A 26,471-nucleotide genomic window follows, 5' to 3' on the forward strand; every position below is an offset into this window, starting at 1 on the left:
ATATTCCTTGCATTGATTCTTGGCTTCTGATTTTTTACTTCCTTTTGTTCTCTTAATTGTTCTCCTTCCAAGAGGAAAAAAGATGAAGAGCACCTGAGTATGCAAAGTGAAAACATTGCTTTTTAGATTGGGAGTTTGCACTTTAAATAGCTTAGTGCTGAGGAAGGTTTAAGAATTCTTTAGACTCTTTGTAACCATATATGACATATTAATTCATCAACCTATGAGCATTGAAAAACCATTCTGCCCCCAGATTGAAAGGTGAACTGTAGTAAGGTTTTGAGAAAGATGATTTGGCATGGGACCTCCTTCGGAGAGGTCTAATGCACATTCTATAGGACTTGCACCCAAGGTTCTTGAGTTACCTAAGATAGTGCTTTTCAAGCTTTTTTTCCTCATCTTTCCCACTTTCTCTTCCTCTCTTTCTCCTCCTCCTCCTTCTGCCACAGAAAGAACCACATTTTGCAAACATTTCATGGATGCATATACATATAAAAACTTTATGTGATACATTCCAAGAGGTTCCATTATATTTAATTTTAAAATGCTGGTTGCAACTCACTAAATTGATAAGAAGACTCACTAATGGGTTGTGACCCACATTTTAAAAGACATTGTTTATCCTAAGAGACTGTCTAAGTCATGCCTGGTCTTAGTAATACTTTACAGGAAAAAAACGGGATGATGACCCTTTGCTGATACAGCATGTTAATCCTCCTAGGCCATTTTGTTCCTCAAACTTAGAATTGATTTTTTTAAAAAGTTCCACATCTTAAAAGATTTTTTTTGGCTACCTTTTGCTGAGATTACACAATAACTTAGCTATCACTGGCTAGAGTTGCATAAAAATTAATCTTTAAAGAAGTAGGGCAGTAGGCAAGATCTATATTGGATTAAGAAATATGTGATCCATTCATATGGCCAGCTGTTGACATTTCATGGGCACCAAATAGCCTCTTGGTAAATGTGCTGAAAGCTGGTTAACTGATTTTTTTTTCAATTCAATTATGAGATGCCCACAAACACACCAACCTTACAAGTGCAGTTTTTAAGAGGATAAAGGAATTGTTGATATGTGAGAAAGACGTCATCACTCAAGTTTGTCTCTGCTGTCTCTCTGGGCCAGCAGGGGATTGTCATCCAGGAAAGAAGATGCTGTCTTACCCTTATTCTTTCTCGAGTGGCAGCTTCCTAAGCGGGTGGGGGAGGCCCTTAACACTTTTAATCATTATGGTAAGATCTGATGCTAACTTAACCTTAAGTCATTTAAAACTTACCCTTAAACCTACTTCATAACTGTCCCCAGTTGTGGAAAGTTACTTTGTTATGTAATTATAAGATTTTGCGTTCAGAACAGTAATAATAAAATTTGAATGTGCCTCTTTTAAACCCTTCTAACTTCCTAAAATAACTGAAATTCATCCTTAAAAATATGTATTTTTACAAGTTTAGCAAGTAGTATTAGAATAGTCTGAATAGTATTTAAAGTATTTTAAAATATACATACTTAGTACAGTGTTTTTTGTTTTGAGGCAATTCAGAGTCCATAAACCCTCAGAGTTATGCTGGTTTTAGTTAAATACTTTATTGCTCTGCCTGGATTATTTGCCCCTTTTCTTTACACATTGAGATTTTTTTCAGTGGCAAAGCCCACACAATCTAAACAGATAAAGGCTGTTCTTTCTGCAGTGCCTTCCTGTAGGCAGCTGCATTGTTGGCAGACTGTGCCTATTAAGATGTCCTAAATTGGTGTTTTTCTCCCCAACATTTTATTTAGAAAAGTGTTAATTTTATAGCAAATACTCACATAGAGCCTTTACCTAGTTTTACCAGTTGTTAACATTTTGCTGCATTTGTTTTCTCTTGCCTTTTTTACCCCCTTTTCTGCTCCTTTCCCCTCTCTCTCCTCCCTGCCACTCCCAATCCCCGTCTTCCAGTGGTGTTCTGGAACCACTTGAAAGTAAGTTTCAGGCAACGTGACCCCTTTATCTTAAGATACCTACTGATTTCAGCAGGTATTTCCCAAGGATAAGAATATTCTCCTACGTAACTGTAATGCCTTTATCACATTAACATTAATGCTCCTTTTCATAGATTATAGTACAGTTCATTTTGAAATTGCTGCAAAATAATGTAACCCATCCCCTTCCCCCCTCACCTCTTCTCCACATTGGATCAAGGATCTAGTGAAGGGTCATGCATTGTGTTTGGTTTTCATGTCTCTTAATCTGGAATAGTCCCTCTGCCTCTTTTATTTTATATGACATTGACCTTTTTGATGACTCCAGGTCAAGTTGTCTTACAGAATGGCCCACATGCAGAGTTAATTTTTCACCAATATTTTAAAATAGTCCTAAAAACCAGACTAAAGTTTTCTGAACAAGTGGGTGAAATACGTGTATGTTGATATTTTGTCTGCAGAGTATGGTCTCCGGCTGGGGAGTCAGATCTTCATAAAGGAAATGACCAGTACCGGTCTGGCAACTAAAGATGGCAACCTGCATGAAGGGGACATAATTCTCAAGGTGAGTGGCAGGGGTAGAGGACAGTCATGTTCGTGTTTGGCTTCACAGTCTTCATTTCCACATTCCAGTGTGAACACAGTGAAACTTTGTTGTGGTGGAGCCAGCAGGAAGACAAAGGCTGGGAAGAACAGCGGAGTGAGAGAATTCTTATAAGAAAAACTGGACTTGGAGATCTGTAATAGTTTAATGTCAGTTTTTAAAAATATCTCAATGAGTACTTTTTTTCCTTCCCTGTTTGAAGTTTAAGCTCCTATTCCCTAAAGCAAGGAAAGGTGAGAGGGAGAGTTGGTAGTATATGAATGCTGAATATTTAATAGTTTTTGTAAACTTCTCCAGTCAGGAGACATGTTCCAGTAGTAAACCAGACTATCATCTTGAGCTTGTAAGTTAAATAAATTAGCAGAGTAACTTAAGTACACTACAGCTTTCTCACGCCTGTTTTGGGATCCAGGCATGCAGAGTTATATTTAATTTAAAGGATAATTCACTTTTATTCAGTGAATCATCCTAAAGCCCATGTCTGCTTGAATTAGATGAGCAAAGTCTTAACATTTTTAGGAGGAAATATGAATTTTCTATTTTACCATGAATAGTTGTATCACATATACCATTACTGTTCTTTATAAACCCAGATAAATGGAACTGTAACTGAGAACATGTCTTTAATGGATGCCCGAAAACTGATAGAAAAGTCAAGAGGAAAACTCCAGCTAGTGGTGTGGAGAGACAGCAAGCAGACGCTCATCAACATCCCGTCGTTAAATGACAGCGACTCAGAAATAGAAGGTAAAGGCAGAGGAGGCTGTGAGCTTGGTGGGAAGCAAGGACGGCCGCTGCTTCTGATTCTCATCTCTATGTAGCATAGCCATCCTGCCGGAAGTTAAATTTCCAATGAAAGCCTCTCCTTTAAACTTTAATTCCAAAAGATAAGTGTTTGGCTGTTATTTTCTGATTAAAATGCCTGTTGAAATGAGGTTTCCAATGGGAAATTCTGGTGTACTTACGAACTCTCAGTGGACGCTGATTAGGCCACTGAAAAGAAAACTTGTTAGTAAAAAATGTATGGACCAGCAGTTCAAAGAACTAACCGCATACATTTGTAAATTGCTCATTCTTACACTTTCGTGTGTGTGTGTGTGTGTGTGTGTGTGTTGTGTGTGTGTGTATTAAGTGGCTATTAAAATTTCTAACAGAAGACGATATGGAGGATAGCAAAAATAGGTATACACTAGAATAGAGAACCCGTCAGAATGGCTTATATTGTGTATTCAGTGGTTAGTAATCCATGTGACCTCTTCTCTTATATGACACTATTCATTGTTCAAATATGAATGATACATAGAATAACATTTTTAGCCAAATTACCAATAAAAATAAGTAATAATGTTATTTCCTAGTTAACCATCTAGTATTGCTTTTGCGTACCAAAGCTTAGAAAAAAATATTAAGTTCTCAGGTTTTAAGGTAGTTGTGGATTTTTAAAAGGATTGCTTTATAGAACTGAGTTTGATTTCCATTATATCAAAAGTCTAAGCAGTTGTTACTGCTATGAGTGCAGTGCAGAGAAATCATCCCAGCACACTAGGAGCTTATAGTGTCTTGCCTTGCTGTTCAAAGCATGGTCCTCACCTCACTGGCAACAGCAGCAGCAGCTGGGGGCTTGATAGAATTGCAGTGTCTCAGGCACCCTCTACCCCGAAACAACTGCATTCTAATCAGAGCTCAGGTGATTTGTATGTGCATTAATGCGTGAGAAGTATTTTATATATATATATCCATCCCCCGTAATTGAATTTTGACTCTTCAGTAGCAGCTTTGCTAGAAACTAATGAAAGAGAACCTAAAATTCTGTATCTGGCTTTCTCTTTATTAATCAAGGCCTTTCCCTTCCAACTATCTGATTTTTTTTTTCCAGTTCTGGAAGACTGTTAAGACTAATAGCACGTTTACTGCCTGCCCCTCTTCTGTTCCTCGTAATTCGTAACCAGAGAATAGGATAATTTCTGGCACAGGACTTAAATATTGCATTAAAAAGTCTTTTCTTATTTTTGAAACCAGATGTCTCGGAAATAGAGTCCAACCGATCATTTTCTCCAGTGGAGAGACGGCAGCAGTATTCTGACTATGATTATCATTCCTCAAATGAAAAGCTGAAGGAAAAGCCAAAGTAAGATGATGGGTATTTTCCCTTACACACATCACTGTGAGTGTACATACATATGTATTTGTGAATCTGTCACACTGTTTGATATTTACATGACATGTGCTTAAGTTCAAGAGAGGACATCCAGAGCAGAGGTTCCAGGATGGGCACCACACCCACTCCCTTTAAGTGTGCGGAGGATATTGCAGCTGCGGTTGGCACAGAGACCAGCAAGGAACCCAGATACCAAGAGGAAGCCCCAGGTGAAGCTCATTTAATTTATTTTACTGATTTTAGAGAGAGGAAGGGGGAGAGGGAGAGAGAAACATCAGTTTGTTGCTCCACTTATGTAAGTATTCATTAGTTAATTCTTGTATGTGCCCTGACCTGGGATCAAACCCACAGCCTTGGTGTAGCAGGGTGATGCTCTAACCACTGAACAACCTGGCCAGGGCAGAGGCTCATTTTATTTTATTCTTATTTATTTTTATTTTTTAATATATTTTTCCTCATTTATTTTATTGTTCAATTACAGTTGTCCCAATTTTTCTCCCATTGTTCTCCCCTGCTCGCCCTCCACGCCCTGCTCCCACAGCCAATCTACGTCCTGTTGTTCATTTTCATGGGTCCTCAAGGCTCATCTTAAGCAGTCACCTTCAGAGGTTCCCACTTGTTAAATCTAGAGGATGGCTGGAAGAAGAGAGAGAAATTATTTTTTAAAATCATTCTGAAACATGGAAGAAGCATTCCTGTCTCTTTCACTCTCTTTTAAAAGATTTTATTTATTTATTTGTTTGTTTGTTTGTTTATTTATTTATTTATTTGAAGAGGAAGGTAGGGAGAATGAGAGGGAGAGAAACTCATTGATGTGAGAGAGAATCACCGATTGGTTGCCTCTCACATACACGCCAGCCAGGGACCAGGCCCGTAACCCAGGCATGTGCCCTGACCTGGAATCAAACCAGTGACCTTTCAGTTTGTGGGATGATACTCAGCCATCTGAGCTATGCTGGCCAGAGCTCTTTCTCTTAATATTAAATATATATATATATATATATATATATATATATAAAAAGTATAATAGTCCTTTTTTCTATGCCAACAGATTGGTCACGTTTTGTTATGTTTGATTAGTTATGGTTCTTTTGTCTCCCATTTCTGATCCCAGCCTGAACTGTTTCCGCTCACAATGCTTCTGACACCAAATGTGTTTCTCCCCTTGTCCCCAACTACCAGTTCTCAAATTCTCCAGACACCACCTGTGTTGTCCTGTGGTTCAGTTCATTTCTGACACTGACCCCCTGCACACCCCACAGGTTAAAGTCTCTGTCCCATATGATGGCCCCACTTCAGACACCAGTCTCAAGTCCCAGGTTATCGCCTTCACTTCTGACCAACCAGCTCTAAACTGGGAGTTCCCATGACCCTCTTCTCTGCTTTGATAATTTGTTGGAATGGTTGGTTCACAGAACAGAGAAAAGCATTTCACTTGCTAATGCTGGTTTATTATAAAGGACACAACTCAGGAACAGCCAAGTGAAATATATAGCTCTATAGAGCAAGGTGTGGGGGAAGGAGTGCGGAGCTTCCATGCCTTCTTGAACCACGTCACTCTCCTTGTACCTCCATGTGTTCACCAGCCTTGAAGCAATTGAACCCCATAGTTTTGTGGAGGCTTTGTCATGTGCAAGATCAATTATTAACTTAATCTCCAGCTCCCCCCACCTCCTTCCCTGGATGATGGGCAGGCAGGCTGAAAGTTCCAAACTTCTAATCATGGCTTGCTCCTTCTGGTGGCCACCTGCATCCTGAGGCTACCCAGGTGCCCACTGGGAGTCATGTCGTTAATAAGCATCAAGACATTATGATCCAAGCATTTGAAGTCCTTATGTTTCTTGCCAACCCTCGTTTTTACAGAATAAACAGTGTTTCTTCCACTTCTAATAGCTCATAAATAGAAGCCACTACTAATAGAATCCATGACTTTAGAACAAAGGACTCTCTCACCCAGGAAATTCCAAGGGATATATGAGCTCCCTGTCAAGAACCGGGATCCAACACCAAATGTTAGAGCAAAAGATGCTCGTGGCACCCCTACTGCCCTGGAAATTATGAGATTTTAGGAATTTTGTGTAGGAACTTGAGGGAGAGACCACATATTTATATTTTAGTTAACCATGGTCACTTTTTGTCATATTTGATTAGTTGAGGTCCTTTTATATTCCATCTCTGATCTCAGCCCCATTCCCTAACCTTGCCTCTACCACCCTAAACTTATTATCATGACCTCACATGCATAAATATTTATCCATGAGAAAACAGCATTATTGTGTTTTGTTTTTTAGTTTTAAAAATTGCTATCTTCTGGTACATATGATTGTGCACCTTGCATTTTAGAGGTTCATTTCTCACTTACTTTGAGAAACCATTGGCACCTACTGTCTTAAAATTAAACTTGACTTTAAAGAATTATTTTTGTTGTTTGATGTGATGACATATACACATAGCATAAAGTAGAGTTGAATTTTGATGGGTTTTGTGATTTTTTTTTTCTTCAGAGCATAGGGAGGGAGAAAGAGAGGAAGAGAGACATCAATGTGAGGGAGAAATATTGATCGGCTACCCTCTGTACGTGGTCCAACTGGGGACCAAACCTGTAACCTAGGCATGTCCCCTGACCAGGAATCGAACACACAGCCTTTTGGTTTGAGGGATGACAGCCAACTAACTGAGCCACACTGGCCAGGGCATGGGTTTTGAGATCTTTGTATTTTGAGACAAACTCCTTTTGTCCAGGTTGGTAATGGCAGGTGCTTTTAAATCCACAGCTCCTCAACCAAAAGCAGTGCCAAGAACTTTTCTTCGTCCCAGCCCTGAAGATGAAGCCATATATGGGTATCTATTTTCAGCCTTTTTTTCTCTTTCTTCTTCCACACAACTCTATCTCTAACTGAAATCCAGAAAAATGGTGTTTTTTAACTACAGATGGTGATTTTGCATAAAATCATTCACCCTTAATCTACCCCTGTTGCTAGTGTTTATGAGAAAGAGAAATTATTTCTAGAAGAAAAGTGGTTTGTGTTTTAATTTTGTCTGTTTTTTTCACTTACGTCACTATTTCTCCAGTATGTGATTCTGGATATTTGAGTTTGGCAGATCAGTAACTCCAGATAGGTGACGTGTACTGCTTAATGCCTCTGGGGGCGCTGCAGTGACATGATCCCAGTGTGCGGGGTGGGGAGTGACGCCATGCTCTGCACCTGATAATGAGAACGACTGGTTCAGTGTTCAAGAGCTGCCAGCCACCCTGGTTTAGGACGTGGCTTTCTTGAACCCAGGCTGTGCATCCGTATGACAAGAGCCCTGGAGTGGTGGCAGACTTTCCTTTGAAAGAATAGTTCATATGGCCTTGATTGTTAGCCCTAACCTTGCCCTTTATTGGTTTTCTAGTCTTGAATGAGCTCACATAAATATTCTATATTTCTGCTTCTTCACTGGTAAAGTGGGTCTATAATATTCATCTTACAGTACTGAGGATGATAGAATTACACATTACATGAGGAGAATGAGGGGCTTGAACATAAACCACTCTATAGATAGAAGAAATTAAACCTCTTATCTTCTAATGTTGGTCCCCCTTTACAAAAATAATCTTCCATGTTTCCTTTCTGAAACTGAAATCATTGCAGCCCCAACACCAAAATGGTGAGGTTCAGGAAGGGAGACAGCGTGGGCTTGCGGTTGGCTGGTGGCAATGATGTCGGGATATTTGTGGCCGGTATTCAAGAGGGGACCTCTGCAGAGCAAGAAGGCCTTCAAGAAGGGGACCAAATTCTGAAGGTAAGGAAAGCCCAGTCCTGTTCCTAGAAGTTCCTGGGAAAGTGTGGGTTTTTCTGGGGGGTCTTACAGAAGGGAGGGGTGAAGTGGTCCAGCTTGTGAAAATAGATAATCTGCAGGTGTGTTGACGCCCAGCAGCAAGGTCTCGGTTTCCCTGAAATGGGTCCTGTCTTCTCAGCCCTGGAACCCAAAACTCACCCTGTGTGGGAATTTGTAGTGTTCAAGATCCTTGCAAAGATTTGCATTAGCTTGATTAACAACAACAACAAAAAGAAGCTGAGGCTCTAATTAAAGGCCTAGGGAGAAGCTCTTCCAAAAGATGCTTGGTTTCTCATTGATTCCCATGTCTGGTTGTCGCTGGTTAAGGCAGTGTGCTGCCATTGGACAGAGGTGGGTGTTGGCATCATATCCTCTGATGTGAATTGCATCCCAGCCTCTCATTAGTTCTGTGACCCAGGCTCAAACTTTGAGACTTGAGTTTCTGCATGTGTTCAATGGGGGATAAGAATACCTGCCCTAAAGGGACCCCAGGAAAATTAGAATAGGCACATAGCAGAGTTCCTGGCACAGAATATGAATGTCAATGTTCCTTCTTTTACCCATTGGAAAATAATATGTTGCTGCCACTGAATATGTTATTTACATCTAAAGTTGTCCAGGAGGAGGATTTCTTGGTTAATCCAGTATTGGTATTTTTTAAGTTACTGAATAGGTGTTTGTATAATCTGTTGGTTTTAAAAAATGATAACTAACTCTGCTTTGACATTTTATGAGGTACGTGTAATGTATTTCCTACTGACTTAAGAATAAATTTCAGGAAGGTCAGGTACCTCTTGACTATACAAATACAGAGTGCTAGGGAGCCGGCTTCACTGGAATTTCTGCAAACTTGCATCTCTTAGGTAGGAGTTATTAAGGGGTCTGGTAAGAGCATCTAGGCTCAGAGGAAAGGGGAATAAAAAGCAGAATTCCCAAGGAAGCAGGCAGCAGAGCACGAGACTGGTAGCCCTCTTCCTTCTTGGCTCTTGGCCCCATTGCAGGAGCTCAGGTTTCATTTCTGGAGCACAGGAAGGACAAACCTTGATCATGAGCTGCGCTGAAGCTTCCCAGTGACATTCTAGACCCTCTTTGGCTCTGGTCAGGATCCTAGAAGACTAAATGTACCCGAGTGAACCTCATGGTACACATGATCCTAGGAAACATCACTTACCAAGTACTCCTGATAAGAATCCCATCCAAATGTCAGCTCATACTGGTTTTCTCTTGGGCGGATGATGCCAAAGAAGAAAAAGCATGTTTCCTGACTGGCATTGGGGCCACAGGAAGGCAGGGAGGAATTTGGAAGCTTTTGCTCATAAAGGATCAAGGATGAACTATTTTTGTACTCAAGGGAAAAAAAAGATTTTCTGAATTTCCATGAAAAAAAATAGGGACTTCACATAGGGTTTTGACAGGTTGACCTCTGTAAGTTTTTCAAGACAGGAAGAGGTACTTTCATGGGTAAAACTCATGCTGTGCAGCGTTTATACTTAAGAAAGGGTCTTGTTTCCTGTTTTCCCTTGGCAATGAGGAAGAAACTGGGAACTGGCTTCCTCATTGTTGGCTGAGAATAAATTTTCTGTTGATGACAGAAGGAATCCTGGGGTCTACAAAGGGGTGAAAAAGATTGAGCTCTGGTAGGGCACAGAGGCTGTTCCAGAATCCTCTTCAGTTGTGCAACAGACAGGGTAGACCCCGTGGACTATTAACTAGATAAGAGGATATTTATTGGAGAGGACTGTACAACTAAACTTCAAAGTATCAAAGTGCTGCCCTGTTTTTGTTTGTTTTTTGTTTTTACTTTGTTTCAGAACTCCTTTTCATGGCAAGTTGAATCTGTGTGAACTATGTATATATACTAATTCCTTTCTTGTATTACAAGTTTAAGTGCGGGTCTTCCTTTGGTCAGGTGACAGCCTGACATGTGGAGCGAAAGCATGAGTGTGCTGTGTGTCGCTGCGTGTGTGCCTTGTAAATAACAGAAACAGACATGCTTTTGTGCTTGGCCTATCTCTGCGTATTCTTTGGCTGGTATGGTTGTCATTTCTCTTTCAGAAACTTTTAGGAGGTGGAAAAGAGAAAAACAAACTTCTAAGATTGCTTATTAACCATGTGGCGTTTACAATGCAGCTAGCATATGTGCTTAAATTTTGACTATATTTTGGCTTGATGGAAAGTCGGTCTCCATAGAGATGGACAGAGGGACCTTTAAGGTTTTCCCCAGCCCTATGGCCCTGTCTTATTTAAATAAACAAATATAAGCATATACATGCATATAAAAACATACAAGTGGCCATACCGTATGTAGACACAGATCTAGATCTACAAATGCATAAGAAAGGGCTATATTACAAAGTGCAGTGACCCCTGGCTGGTTTGGCTCAGTGGATTGAGCGTCGGCCTGCGAGCTAAGTGTCGCTGGTTCGATCTTCCAGTCAGGGCACATCAGAGAAGGAAAACTCTGACTCCAAAAAACCTCCGCTGCCTTGCGGCATACCTCTTCAGGGGAAAGGCTAAGGGAGTAAACCCCGACAGAAAATCCGGAGCCGGAGTCCCTAAGGCGGTTTGACGTAGTCAACACCGGCAACTCCTGCGGCGCACCTGAAGCCAAGCTGTATTGACTCTGTCTTTCCCTTGGACCCTTCAGCTGCGAAGAGAGGGGGGGTCTGCTGCATGGGCAACAGCAGACCCTCCATATCACCCTGCCCAGGCTCTGTAGCTTCAGCTTCACTGGAGAGGACACTCCAGCGTCATCGCAAGATGTCGATTCAACACGGGAGGAGACAGATACCGTGTCACTCCCGAGTCGGACTGCACAGCCATTCTCGGCGGTGCAGATAGACTCTTAAGAAGCTACACCATCGTCTCTCGAGACGGACGGCTGCCGACGACGAGTGACCCCTCATTTGGGGCACATGGAAATGATAGTTATCTTAAATGCTAAACATTGTTTCAAAGGAGAAGTGAATGTGATTGCTTTAGTAATTCACTTTATTTTAAAAGCATCAAGTAAGTTTTAGTCTAATGCTTATTTTCACTCAATTATAAATTCTAACATTAATCAATGAGTTAATAAAGCATTACTCTTTGTTTAAGCGTTGTATAGTCCTCAGGGATTGAAGAAAAGATTTCATAGGAATTCTGTATCTTTTTACTTCTGTAATATATTATTAAAATAAGGACTTTATAAATAAATTTTGCATTTGTAAAAATTATTTGTAGTTTTTCTCTTATAAAGTGGTTTTAAAGGTACAAAACAATGATGTCAAAATGTGTTTTTTTTTTCCACATTTCAAATTTACTTGCTTTCTAACTTCCAAAAACTATTCACAGTGTGCCCTGCTGAATCAGTGGCGAATAAATGTTGTGGGCCTCTTGCCAGAAATGTGTGTGTTAGAAGCTTAAATATTTAAGCCTGTAGATCAGGCTGTTGGTCTATTATATAATATAAAGCTAATTCTCTTCAATTTCTTAAACTCATATTAACTGCCTTTTAGGTCACAGAAACTAGGAGAAAGGTGAAATTGATCAGAACCTTTATTTTCAGGCTTTTATTTGAACTAATGTAAAAACAGTGTTAGTGCCTTCATTTGGGCCAGCATGTGTGTTTGCCAGCATGTGTATATTTTTTATTGATTATATCATTACAGTTGTCCCAATTTTTTCCCCTTTGCCCCCCTCCACCCAGTACCTCCCACGCTCTCAGGCCATCCCCACACCATTGTTCATGTCCGTGGGTCATGCCTGTAAGTTCTTTGGCTACTCCATTTTCTTTATTGTACTTTACATTCCCATGAATATTCTGTACCTACCAATGTGTATTTCTTCATCCTTTCACCTTAACATCTGAGTTTTTTTCTGGGAAGACCCTGATGAAAACAATTAGATAAAAAGCTCAGGTGGTACCTTTTAATAAACTACTTGTTTTTGTTTTTCCTGTTTGCTCTTGCTATCAGGTGAACACACAGGATTTCAGGGGCCTGGTTCGAGAAGATGCTGTTCTCTACCTGTTAGAAATCCCCAAAGGTGAAATGGTGACCATTTTAGCTCAGAGCCGACCTGATGGTAAGCAAGTTTGTCCATTAGTTTCATGGGGGGCAGGGGGAGGGGAGGTAGGGGCTGGGAAGACTGCAGAGAGGTGTCTTGGGACCAGAATAGGTAAATTTGGGTATTAAAAATTGAAATGGATTCTAGCATCTAATCTCTGGAGACAATTTGAGTATCATTTAACTTTCTGTAGAAATGTTTACTATGCACTCACTGAAATAATTTCACTGGTTGTATCTATTTGGAATATAACTGCTTTTCTGGACAGTGATCCTTCCATAAGAACGGTCTGGAGTTATTATTTAGTCTTTCATATGATAGATGCAAACAGCCACACCTACTGGTCATCTCCCACCTTAACTCTTACAGTCTGACAAGTCGCTTCCCCTTATCATCTCACTGTTTTCACCTATAAAATGGGAGCTGATCGTATCTTCCCTGCGTCAGAGGATTGATCGACAACTGTATTAGGGTTCTCTAGAGAAACTAAACCAATAGGGTGTGTGTATGTGTGTGTGCACGTACACTGTAGAGAGAGATTGACTGATTGATTATAAGGAATTAGCCTAACAACTACGGAGGCTAGAAAATCCCAAGATCTGCAGAGTGAATGGCAAGCTGAAGACTCGGGAGAACTAATAATCTAGTTTTAGCCCAAGTCCAAAGGCTTGAGAACCAGGAGAGCTGATGGTGTAGTTGGAGTCCAAAAATTGACAGGCTTGAGACCCAGAAGGAGCTGATTCATCTGAGTTTGAAGACAGGAAAAAACTGATATCCCATTTTGAAGGTGGGAAGAGTTAGTTTTCCACAAGTCAGGGGAGAAGGGTTCATTTTTTTGTTCTATTCAAGCCTTCAACTGATTGGCTGAGGCCTACCCACATCAAGGAGTGCAATCTTCTTTACTTAGTCTACCGTTTCAAACATTACTCTCCTTTGAAAACACCCAGAATAATGTTTGACCAAATATGTGGGCATCCTGTGAGCCAGTCAAGTTGACACACAACCTTAACCATCACAGCAGCTCAGAAAGCTAGTTTTTAGAATTTTTCTTCCTGTTTGAGCCATGCTTCCCATAGGGTCTGTATACTGGCTTTGCTAAATGGACAGAAGGTAAAGGGGGTGATCAGAAATGGGAGAAGCTGATAATTCTTTAAGAAAAGACCTCTGGCTAAGCAGAATGCAGCATGCAGTGATGCGTTTGTCTTTCAGTGTACAGAGACATACTGGCTTGTGGCCGAGGGGATTCGTTTTTTATAAGAAGCCACTTTGAATGTGAGAAGGAAACTCCGCAGAGCCTGGCCTTCACCAGGGGGGAGGTCTTCCGAGTGGTCGACACCCTGTATGACGGCAAGCTGGGCCACTGGCTGGCCGTGAGGATCGGAAACGAACTAGAGAAAGGCTTAATCCCCAACAAAAGCAGGTATCTGAGATCCCACGCTCCCACCCGCCCCCACTCCACGCTCCCCCCACAAATAAACCACCGTCTCATCCCCCTCAAAAAGGAAGCCGCACATGGCTTCGTTATCTGTCCTCGTGTCCTCTCCCGTTGTCTGCTTCTTGTTTATGAGGAGTGGCCTAGAACTGGGAAACAGCTGCCAGCTGATTCGTGTGACTATTTAGCATCACGTAGTTGGCTGTTGCTCTTGGCTGGCTTTGAGTGATGACCTGAGGAACGTCCACCGCCACGCAGCGTGTGGGCAGGTACTGAGCGGCTGTGGCACACCCACACAGCTCTTAGAGATATGTTGCCCCTTTTCAGCGTGTGTCCCTCATCCGCCACCCCAGTGGACACTCGATGGTGTGCTGACACTTATATTTTGGCAGGGGTTTCGGGTCTGTTTACTATATACCAGCCTGTCAGAATGGGCCACTTCTAGTGTGTTTATTACCGAGCTACTTCTGGTGGATTTTATGGGGACCAAGCCTTTGTCTGCCTCCCCTGGAAGAGAGAGTCCCCACATTTCCCACCCTGTGAAACCTCCTCAGTGCCAAGCTGCATCTTCCCTAATCCAAGTTCATAAGAAATACTGAGTAGACTTGGTTAATGACATGTACATTTGCCTATTTCCTAGCTCTAGAGATTTACTTCCTGTGGTTTCTTCCCTCAGAGCTGAACAAATGGCCAGTGTGCAGAATGCCCAGAGGGACAATGCTGGGGACAGGGCAGATTTCTGGAGAATGCGTGGCCAGAGATCCGGCATGAAGAAGAACTTACGGAAGAGTCGGGAAGATCTAACAGCTGTTGTGTCGGTTAGCACCAAGTTCCCGGCCTACGAGAGGGTTTTGCTGCGAGAAGGTGAGGAAGCCTAGTGGGGCCAGGAAATGATCTGACAGGGCTCTGAGCCCGTCTTTCTTTCTTCTCAGATTGTGACTGTCAAGTTCAAACTTAACCTATATCACTTAGACCAAAAGCAAGGTTATAGAATTGGACTTTTATTCAAACACACAAAAAAAGACTTATAAATAGGCCAGCTATGCGAACTCATAGATGGCGGCCTGTTTCCACAACCTCAGTTATTTTTTTATACTGCCATTCAGAAGTTTTTATATATTATCTATAGTGAAGTTTATTTTAATAATAGGGGAATGAAGACATATTTTTCAGAAAAGAGCTGGGTCGAATTAGGAGTGGGAGAGCATACAATTGCTTTCATTTAGACATGTTACCAGTAGTTCATAAAATACTTTTGCTTTTTATTTTAACAGCTTAGGAAGCGTATGTGTTTTCATGGCCTTTCTTGTCTCATTTCAGCTGGTTTCAAGAGACCCGTGGTCTTATTTGGCCCCATAGCCGATATAGCAATGGAAAAATTGTCATATGAGTTACCTGACCTGTTCCAAACTGCTAGTAAGTCTGTGTGTTTTTTCTTTTTTTCCTCACAAAATTTTAATTTGAAAAACATCTAATCTATAGAAAAAAAGTGAAGAAAGAATGAGCACCCATATGCACATCCCCTGGAGTTACCATCACAAGTTGCCAACATTTTGCTATATACGCACCCCACCCTCCTATCAACACCGTTTACACACTTCATAAAATTTCTGCTGAACCATTTGAAAGTTTAAGTTGCAGACATTCTAACACATTTTATCCCGGTGGATCTCCTAAGAATAAAGACATTCTCTCCGCTTGCACAACCACACTACCATGATCACAGCCAGGAAGTTTAACACTGATTCAGTGATACTGAGTATGTAGACTGTTTTTCGGATTTTTCTCAGTTGTCCCAATTTTCCAATTTTGTCTTTTCATGGCTTATTTTTAAAAATTCAGAATGCAGCCACAAATCCTGAAGTACATTTGATTTTTTTTGTCTTTCTAGTGTTCTTTTTTTTCTACATTATTTGGTGACATGGATATTGTGAAGAGTCCAAGCCACCTGGCTCATCCGTTGGACTGCCTGTTTGTCATGATTAGATTTCGGCTAAACAGCCCATGTGGCCATCCCTGTTGCCTCTCGTTAGGGAGTGCCTTATGTCAGGTGTCCCACCATTGGGTTGGAGTGTTTGGTAGTCACTGGTGTCTAAAAAATTACTGCCCTTTCTTTTTGCTGTTGCAGAAACGGAACCAAAAGATGCAGGATCTGAGAAATCCAGCGGGGTGGTGCGGTTAAACACCGTGAGGCAGATTATTGAACAGGTGAGGAAATCCATCCCAAGGCCATGTTGTCAGAAAACACTGAGCTGTGATTTGCTATAGTCTGTTTGAGAATAGAGTCTGTGTTTTAGTAATCATTAAACGTTAGCAATTAAAAAAAAAGTTTTTAAATGCAAGATGTTTATGTGGAAACTACTTGATATTCAGTGGTTGTGATGTGTTGTTTTTTCCATGGTTCATAGCATTGTACCAAATTACCTGTTAATTCATATTCTCCGGAATTCTAATAGGTTGGTAATATATTTAGTGGACTTAATGTGAATAGAAACATCTTCTGATTTTTTATTTAAATTGACAAGTTTTCTCTGATGCCATCTTTACCTGTTAAGACAAACTCCCCATGCTGTATGAGTTCACATACCATGTACATTATCTTTTCCCATTTCTAACAGGATAAGCATGCACTATTGGATGTGACTCCTAAAGCTGTGGATCTGTTGAATTATACTCAGTGGTTCCCGATTGTGATTTTTTTCAACCCCGACTCTAGACAAGGTGTCAAAACCATGAGACAGAGGTTGAATCCAACGTCCAACAAAAGTTCCCGAAAGTTATATGATCAAGCCAATAAGCTTAAAAAAACTTGTGCACATCTTTTTACAGGTAAGTGAAATTTAAAATACAGTCTTCTTGCTCCAAAGTGAGAGTTGGAGAATTTAAAAATGAAAGAAATAATAATCTGAATAGTAATAGAGATAGTAATCTGAAACATTGCTCATGACTCCTCAAAAGGTAGGTAATCCTATGAAATGCGTGTATTAGACTCACGGCATTTGTATATTTAATTTTGACAATTTGGAAAAGATCCATAACATGCAATAATTGGTCATTTTGATGAGGTTTCCGTTTCTGTGTGGGACTGCAAGACTGGTGGTTGAGCCTAGCGTACCACCTAGCACCCACCTCTCTGTACAGATTTTGTCATTGTTCTCTGTCTACCAGCCGTGCATGCGCTGATAGGAACTTGGTTTCGTCATTTACAAAATGTCTCCCCAATGGAAACTTTGAACACTCTGGATGTTGGATGATATTAAGGTTTTATTACTCCTGCTTTTAAGATGATAATGTTATTGTGATTGTGCTTTTTAAAAGAGTACTTGTCTTTTAGGAATGTTTACTAAACAAAATAGTTATGAATGACCTAATATACAGGGGTGGGCAAAAGCAGGTTTACAGTTGCTTATGAAAGAAGACATGCAGGTTATTATTATAATAGTACAAAAATAGACTCTGTTCTGCGTACCCACAACTATAAACCTGCGTTTTTCCACCCTCGTATATTTATAGATGACATAACATGATGTCTGGGATTTGCTTAAATAATCTTCAGGGAGGAGAGTGGATAGTGTAAAGGCAAGACAAGACTGGCAATGTATACATAGGAGTTCATTAAACTGTTCTGTCTACTTTTGTATATGTGTAAATTTTCCATAATGGAATATTTTTTTTAATTCCTGAAATGATAATGGTACTCATGAAAGTAAAATGATTTAAGAATGTGGCATGCATTACCTATATAAATGACTAGTTCTGTGAATATGGTATAATTAAGGGTTTAAGAGGGTTACGTAACATTTTGGTCTTGAAAGTTCGTGCGAGCCCCATGAGGAGACCGTCTGGATGTAATATCTTTAGGATAATAATAGCCCTTTTGGGTTCAGCGGCAATCATTGCCAACCTATGTCATATTCAGCATACCTGACACTGAGGAGGGAAGAAGGGGTGGAGGAATGTCTGCATTAGACTCTTGTTTTACTGTCACTGGCTTTTCTTGTTAAAGAAGGAGCCGCGCTACTGACCATTGTGGTGAAACTGAGATGTAATTCAGTCTCATGCAAGGATGGAGTGAGCGGGCCACCGTAAACTGGTTTATGAGTGTGTAGTCATAAGAGCTTGTGGTTTTAATATATTCACACATAATCTTTCCTCTATTATTTTTACTACTGCTACTACTAATAGCAATAATAATACAACAATAATTATTATTATTACTCTTTTTAGTATAGTGGGATGCCAGCAGTGATGCAGTCTTTCCTGGGCTCTGTGTTTTTGGGCCGTAAGAAAGTCTGGGCGACTTCTGCAAGATCGCACCTCTGGTATATGGTTGAGCCCAGTCTGAAACTGAGGTGTCTCTGAATTTTGTGTGTCCAATATTCTACACTTCTTAAAGCACAGACCTATTTTTCTAGGGTGGGAAAGGGTCACATAGTGCAGTTCCTCCATGTAACAGATAATTCATGCATTTGACTGAGGCGCAGGTGGTGGTGACATGTTCATCCTACGCCTACTTCATCCCTCACTACACTCCTCCCCTAAGTCAAACTCCAATCCATTGAAAGGCTAGGGGCTTCCCTCAGAGGACTGAACTTGGGGTTCATGTGCAGATACGAGGTACCAGGAAGGGAAGTAATGGGTTGTGGAGGAAGAACCAGGCTGCAGGAGGCTGGATGAGGGGAGGGCAGGGCAGCGGTAGGAGCCAGGGACTCTGGGGCACTCCCTTCATCCGCCTTTGGGTCAGCATCATTTGCTCTTTGGAGCATAGGTTGCAGTAGCTGGATGGGTCTGATCAAGAATCTTGAGGAGCCCATATGTAGAGGGTTAACAACTGATTTGGCTCTACTGATAAATTGTGAGATCCTTAAAGGCATGGCCTGTACATTATCCAGCTCTGTATGCCGAAGGCCAGCTCTGGGCCTAGCAGTGGGCAAGGCATAGCTGCTTGTGACTTAATCAGCACTGCTTTGCCTAAGCTAACCAAGGAGTTGAAGGCTTTAGGGTGACTCAAGTCACAAGCTGGAGTGGAAACAGAGACACTGTGAACATCTAGCTTCATCTAGAACTTTGAAGTGACCCGTTCTCACCATATGTTGCCAGCCCCTACCATGAGAGTATGCCGCTTTACGGATAGATGGAGCAGAACCCGAATAACTGTTACCAGCAAGGCCCAGTGTCTACCAAACGGCCTTTTCACAGTATTGTTCCCAACTTCTGATTTGACTCTTCAAAGCTGTGTGGATGGCCCTGCTCAGTGCTGTCTGTTCCCCGTGTTTCACTCAGCCTGGCCAGGTTGTGACTTGATTGTATGTGTTGTGGCCAGAATCAGAGGCTTTTTATGATTTTAAATTTACATTTTTATGAATCAGTAAGTAGGAATAGTAGAGCTGCTTTGATGAACACATCATTCGAAATCAAAGGTCATGTTGCCTGCCACTAGGCTCAATATCCTTTTTTTCCTTCTTGTACAGTAACAAGAAAATCCTGTCCCAGAGATGAGTAGTTAATTGTGATAATATTAAAATGGCTGTCCTTGCAAACTCAAAGTACTCATCTTCAATTAAGTGCAGATGACAAGGGAAGCTTTTTTCTGAGATTTGCCTAAAAGCAAGTTATCTTGTCAACATAAGTTAAAACGTTAGGCTGCCTCTTCCTCCCCCTTTCCCCCATTAAAATTTTTTATTATAGGATACATTTGCATGCACATGTCAAAAAAGTTACTTTTTGAAACATCAAGTTTGAATTCCGTGTTTTCTTGGAATCCCTAAAGCACTTGGTTCATGGTCTGTAGACCACTGAACTGGAATGGCGGGCTTAGAGGCCCAGGCAGGGCTGCCCTGTGTGTGAAATTGTGGGGTTTTTAAAATGCCATGGGATATTTTAGTGCTTTTATCAGCTTTCACGGATTTCATTAACAGGAAATTTGTACAGTTCAGCCCTGGGACTCTGGAAGTACTGAATAAGTGCTCCTGATCATTATTAATAATACCATTTTATGCTTATTGTATTACCTTTCAATGTTACATGTTATAAAAAAAATAATTCTGTGTCATTGAAAAGACTTGGGGGGGAGAAAGTGGATCTTGTACCAGCGGGAGAATTGCAGTGGGCAGTTTTTGATTTCCCAGGGGGTTGTAGAGACAGGAAGCAGATGAAGAGGCTGTGCTGTCTGGCTGGGCACCCCAGTTGACCATTGCCTGTTTAGGGGGGATCCCTGCCACCTCAATAATAGCTTACTTGAAATTTAATTTACATATCCTACAATTCACCCATTTAAAATGTGAAATTCAGTGGGTTGTATTATACTCAGAGTTGTATAGCCATCACCACAGTCAATTTTAGGACATTTTCATCATCCCAGAAAGAAACTCCATATCCATTCGCAGCCATGCTCAATTTCTCCCTACCCCCTCCGGCCTTACATGCCACTTGTGCTGTTGCTTCGGCGCTTCCCAACCTCCTTTGCTGGGCAGGGAGTAGTGAAGACACCGTGCCAAGGCTGAGAATGGACACTCAGAATCCCAGGACTCCCAGCCAAGACAGAGACAGGCCGAGCGGTCGTGATCTGCCAATGTTTCACTTCCTTAAGTTTGAGAAATGTGCTAAGCTTATCCAAGAGAACATAGGTCTAGTCTAGAGGTGGGGAGCAATAAGAATTAACTAATATTATCAAAGAATCTGGAATACCTAATAAGCAAAAGCCAATAAACCAAGGGTATTGATTCCAAATAAAGGAAAGGTAACATCATAGTTGTGTACCCACCTATTAAAGAGAGGTCAAGTGCATGAGATGAATGTTACCAACTTAGATGTTACCTTTATATGGGACTTAGGAAATTACCTACAGTGAAGTTCTGTTTTCTTTTTTATATACTTGATTCAATGTGAATTCAGTAAGAGGTTTTATGACCTTTTTTTCGTTTTATCATGGAGCATGAACATGTATCTTCTGCATTTCATAAATGACAATTTTAACTAGGTTTTTCTCGTGATAAATACGGACTATACTTACTTCATACAACCCCAACTAAAAGCTCAGAAAGGCAACCTAATGTTCTGTATCCATTTAGTGCAAATCACTCATTTTGTCTCTGGGTTTGCAATGTCACTTCTATATTTAAGTACTATCGTATCACATTTTGCCGAAGAGCAGAATAACATTGGCAGATACCATAATAAGGATGCAGAAGTCTAAGGAATCAAGGTTAATTTTTTCTGAGTTGTCCAATGTATCGGTTTATTCTAATGCTATAAATAATTAATAACCAGGGAAATTGTAAGCTTACTCAGGATTTTACAAGGTCAGTGTTAGAACTTCTTAAATGAAAGAATGGTGTATATTACTAGGAAGAAAACTTGAAACATAGTTGTCTACAAAATTTGCTTAATGGTTCTTTTTTGGCTATCTGTAGAGAGTTGTGCAGACTTCAGGTCGGATGGTGCATGGTGCCAGACACCTTTTGCCAAGAAGCCCCAATTTTCTTTTGGGTATCACATAGAATGCCATTCCCTCCAAAAAAAGGCTATGACATTGTAGTTAAAAAAATAAAAATCCTAATTTGCCTGCAGTGTGATCATTTTAGTTCCGACTTAATTTATTAATGAGGACCAATTTGCTTGTCTGGTTTATCCCCATTAGATCCATAAGTACGTATTACCGAAGAATGACTTGTATATGTTTTGCTTGGTTGGTGTTTTATATTGGTGTTCTAAATTCCTGTTTTCCGATGGGCTGCGTTGTGCCGTGGCTAAGGCCATGGGCTGTAAAAGCAAACTTCTGCGTTTGCATCTAGGCTTCTTTACTTACTTGGTGGGGGAGCCCGGGGCTAGTTTCACTACTGGCTTCAGTTTCTCTCCTGTAACATGGGGATGATAGTCACGCCTACCTCACAAAACTTGTGTGAGCATGAAACGAGCTAATCCATGTACAGTATTTGTAAAATGCTTGGTCAGCCCATAGGAAGTGCTATTATGTAAGATAAGTTTTGTTCTGAATAGAAAATGTATATTACTTGAATGTATGCTTATAGAGCTTGGTTAATTTGTATGTGTATTCTGAAACGTTTAAGCCTGTCAAAATGATACACATTTAAATATTCAGTATTTTATTGGAGATATACAACAGCATGGTAGTGTATAGTTTATTTATAATATTTATGTCTGTGTAATAGTCTTTCAAATACGGTACTTTTATATCTGTTTTAGGTGTGTTTTCTTTACTCCTGAAAATATACTCTTTAAAAGTATATTTTTAAAGGTAGCTTTTCGGAAAGATACACATTCTGAAATGAAATTCATCCATTTTTAGGTTCATAACATCCATTTGTAATGTAAACTCAACTAAAGGGATTTTCTATTCAGATATGTGCCAACTTGCACTTGCCAGAGTTTTAATTCAGATATGACAGAAATGAGTATGAGTTATGTCAAATGAGTTTTTAAGTAAACATTGCTTTGGAAATTGATGCAAACCTTTTTGCCTACATTTCTATAGCTACAATCAACCTAAACGCAGCCAATGATAGCTGGTTTGGCAGCTTGAAGGACACAATTCAGCATCAGCAAGCAGAAGCAGTTTGGGTCTCCGAAGGAAAGGTATGTGGCATAGATACTCTGCTGCGAGGTGAGAGTCCGTGTTTTGAATCCTTTCTCAAGAGGGTAGTGAATGTAGTAAAGCCATGCCCATTTGAAGGAATTCCAACATATGTGCTAATCAAGTTTGCAATTTTATAAATTCTCTGAAAAAGTAATAAAGGGAAGGGGCTTTTAGAAGAAAAGCAGAATGTGATACATGCAACCCTACATTCACTTCCCTTTTACTTTTAACGTAGTAACTAGTATTGTGTTCCAAGCACACTAATCAGAGCTTACAAGATCTCAAGCTGAGCTCCACAGCTTACTAAGGATGGGGAAACTCAGAGTGGAGGTGAGAGATGAAGTTGAGGAACATAGGAAACATGGTTAAAATTAATAGAAAGAAGGAAAGCAAATGGAGGTAGAATCGTTTGCTTAAAGATTGGCAGAGAACGGACCCTAGGCATTTGAGTAGGTGATACGGGGGCATTAGGAATCTTGTGTAGGCTTCTAAAATTGGCTAGCTTCTCATCTGTGGACATAGCTTACGCACATCTCTACGTAGGGAGGATGCAGAGAGTGTATATAGTTTCCGGTGGTTCTGGGAGCCTTTTGTGATCGTCTTCTGTAGTTCCAACCGAATTGAATTAGTTTAGAGGGACAGTTTCGTTGTGTAAAGGAGCCAATTGCCAATGAGATTGTTGAGCCCTAGGCTTGCTCTTTGGGAACTGCATGTTTAGTCAAGGTGTCTAGCATCTGCTAGTGCTTACAGCCTGCTGAGGCTCTGTGCTAGCCTCCGTGGTGACAAGTTGAACAGGACAGAGCGTCTGCCCTCAAGGATGTGAGAATCTTGTGGCTGAGTGAAGAGGTGCAGCACAAGGCAGTGTGCATTTATGACTGGGAGACAAGTACCAGCAGAAGAAGCCGAGGAGAAGCCAGATTCCAGAAGACAGCACAATAGTCTGAGGAAGCATGACTCAGTAGCTCTATGTAAGGTGGATGGTGGCAAAGATAGATAGGGTGAAGGGTTCCCTATCTGAATCCCTGCACAAAAATTAACATAGTGATTTAAAGCCAAGTGATTTCAGGGAAATGAGGCCGACTTCCCTTTGTAGAACACATCAAGGTTTCAGTCACTTGGCTGTGCCCTTGGGAATTTTCTTGAGTCCCCACTCCCAGGAGCCATGTCACACCCCACTGACCCTCCAAAACACATTCCTCTAGATGGAAGGGATGGATGATGACCCTGAAGACCGCATGTCCTACTTAACCGCCATGGGCGCGGATTATCTGAGTTGCGACAGCCGCCTCATCAGTGACTTTGAAGACACCGACGGCGAAGGAGGCGCCTACACTGACAATGAGCTGGATGAGCCAGCTGAGGAGCCGCTGGTGTCTTCCATCACCCGCTCCTCGGAGCCGGTGCAGCATGAGGAGGTGAGGCGAGGCAGGCCATGGGCTGCGAGGCCACGGGCAGGACGTGGAGGTTCTGGTGTTTCACTGGAATTCTTCTGGACAACTGTTAATGCAGGGTGCTGTGGAGGTATTGAGAGTTGAACAGATGACTTGTAGGGAGTGTCTCATGCCAAGCCAGTGCCTGCATGATTGTAGTAGTGGTCCATGGGAAAGCAGGACAGGAGCTGAGCGCCCCTGGGCATATGGATCAGCCGAACAGCCTTATGGGCTGGCTCTCCAAATTGCAGGTGGAACATTATTTGTTAAATACAATGTTGTTGTATTTACTTGTAACCTTTGATTAGGCCTCTCTCTCTGTACTCTTAGATATCCCTGCTTTTTCTTCTCCATCCTCCCTTTAACCTTTCTGATCTTGCCAAAGCTCCTGAGTGTTTCCCCATCAGTTTCCTTCTCTCTTGTATTTCAATTTTTGAATTGAGTTCATGACCAAATACGTGTCTGATCATGTGTACAGTGCATCCACTGGCCAGTGACTAGACTGCTTCTGTGATCCTAGAAATCACATCGACACAAAGTTAGGAGCAGTTATTAGTTGCATTTCAGAGAAGACTGGAATAATGATCTTTGTACAATAAATGAGATTATCCACATACTTGGATAATGATTGCTATGGACTGTTCCCTTTAGCAACTTAGCTTTATTCTTTATAAAAAAGAAGTACCAAAAATTAAGGTGAAGAGGAGGGATAAAACCCACCATGACAAAAAAATATATTAGTATATACCACTGGACAAGTTCTAAAGAATAAATTAACTCCTTAATGTCTAGATACAGATAGCTAATGCTTAAAAACGTTAAAAGTTTTGAGTGACAAAAGAGATTTTAGACTTTAGGCTTTAGATTTTGACTTTTTCCTTTGTACTGTAAAGGAAGAGACTACTACAATGGATGCATCTAATTAAAAAATTTTTTATCTTAAGCATTTGCTAATTTGAGTATATCTGGTTTTCTGCCTTTTCAGTAAAGAAGCATTGGGTCACTATCTCAGCTTATGCAAGTTAGGAACTTTTACGCAAGTTTATGAACCTCAAATTCTGAACTTATGCAAGTCCTTGGAACTCCAGCAAAGCAGACGAGTGCTTTTTTCTCTCTGCTGTGATGTTCTTGTTGTGAATAAACCTTTATGTCTTGTAGAGCATAAGGAGACCCAGCCCAGAGCCACGAGCTCAGATGAGGAGGGCTGCTAGCAGAGATCAACTTAGGGACAATAGCCCGCCTCCGGCGTTCAAACCAGAGCCACCCAAGGTATGTGGCTGGGAAGCCCAGGATGGGAAGGATGAGGAAGCAGACATCCCTGGAGCTCTCCGCATACCCAGGGAAGAGCACACACAATACAATGGTGTTGAATTGTGTTTCTGACTCACTGTTTCTCTATTAGAACCTACCTTTTGTCCTGTTGAGTGAACCCAAAAATTAGGGAAGCGCAAAAAGGTAGGAAGGACAGAAAGAAAGTTTTAGGAGAACGTAGTTTTAAAACTTAGCATTTTTAATTGATATTGGAAGAGAAAATTTGACAAATACTGCATGCCCAAAATCACCAAACTCAGACTCCGTTTTTCTTTTTCTGTCCACTTAGTTTTCTACCCATAATCTGATTTAGATGCACCAGAAAAATCCTTAACTGATGATTTGCTAAAGAAAACAACCAGCACACCATTGTTTATAATGCTTCTTATTATGAGGAAGCTTAACTTATTTTTTAAGCAAATCATTATCCAGCACAAAATCAATATAAGAACATACGGGCATAGGTCATATAATTCTTGATCTCTTCTCTGAATCAAAACTATGATTATAGGCTTTTCCATATAGCCTAATGAGATTTGTCTGTTTAACTCAATAGTTCAGTTGAGAAGTAATCATTGATTGTGTGAGATATCAGAAGTAATTAATGACCTCTTTAAATATAGCAGTGAAAATTTACAAGCAGGCCTAGGATCGAAGTGTGAAGGGAAAGTGGCCATTAGCATGTATGCCCTCCCGCTCCCTACGCCAGTCTCATTCATGGCTGGACACGGGCCTCACGTTCACACCAGGGCATGTACCCTGGCGTTGTATGAACTCAGGAGCCCAATGCTTCGATCCTGAAGCCTGACTGGTTCTGAGGTCTTCTCCAAAATTTGCATCTCCTCTAGGGCGAAATTAGGTCTGATCTACTTTTAGCACGTGCAGGGCTCTAAGCACTTCCCCAGCATCCTCTTGGTTACCAGAACTCCTAATACTCTTCTGCAAGAAGTGAGGAAGGGATCACAATGCCCAACCAGTGGCTGTTTGCCCTCCCATATTGTTTGTTGGATGGTATTTGTTGACCACCTATGGAAACTGATCAGGAAATGGAGTGTATTAAATCACTAATATTGATGTGAAAACAAAAGAAAGCCGAAGGTAAAAATATGTC

At 41.0% G+C, this 26,471-nt stretch overlaps 1 protein-coding gene across 5 annotated transcripts in view; it reads left to right on the forward strand.

The window, feature by feature from the left end:
- Nucleotides 1-26,471, forward strand: part of TJP2 (tight junction protein 2) — a 94,816-nt gene that overhangs the window by 64,437 nt on the left and 3,908 nt on the right. For 4 of the 5 annotated variants that reach the window (XM_090274154.1, XM_090274155.1, XM_090274152.1 and 1 more), the window contains 15 exons: nucleotides 2,422-2,525; nucleotides 3,158-3,311; nucleotides 4,584-4,692; nucleotides 4,798-4,931; nucleotides 7,497-7,563; nucleotides 8,358-8,508; nucleotides 12,501-12,609; nucleotides 13,801-14,011; nucleotides 14,700-14,887; nucleotides 15,344-15,439; nucleotides 16,152-16,231; nucleotides 16,642-16,852; nucleotides 22,518-22,618; nucleotides 23,822-24,034; nucleotides 25,208-25,318. In XM_090274154.1, the coding sequence (XP_090130280.1) occupies nucleotides 2,422-2,525; nucleotides 3,158-3,311; nucleotides 4,584-4,692; nucleotides 4,798-4,931; nucleotides 7,497-7,563; nucleotides 8,358-8,508; nucleotides 12,501-12,609; nucleotides 13,801-14,011; nucleotides 14,700-14,887; nucleotides 15,344-15,439; nucleotides 16,152-16,231; nucleotides 16,642-16,852; nucleotides 22,518-22,618; nucleotides 23,822-24,034; nucleotides 25,208-25,318 (2,039 nt within the window). The remainder of the gene's footprint in view (nucleotides 1-2,421; nucleotides 2,526-3,157; nucleotides 3,312-4,583; nucleotides 4,693-4,797; nucleotides 4,932-7,496; nucleotides 7,564-8,357; nucleotides 8,509-12,500; nucleotides 12,610-13,800; nucleotides 14,012-14,699; nucleotides 14,888-15,343; nucleotides 15,440-16,151; nucleotides 16,232-16,641; nucleotides 16,853-22,517; nucleotides 22,619-23,821; nucleotides 24,035-25,207; nucleotides 25,319-26,471) is intronic. The other variant, XM_090274156.1, reaches the window with a different exon arrangement.

The sequence above is a fragment of the Furipterus horrens genome, unplaced genomic scaffold (genome assembly GCF_987537825.1).
Source record: "Furipterus horrens unplaced genomic scaffold, mFurHor1.1.pri manual_scaffold_4, whole genome shotgun sequence".
Taxonomy (NCBI): Eukaryota; Metazoa; Chordata; class Mammalia; order Chiroptera; family Furipteridae; genus Furipterus; species Furipterus horrens.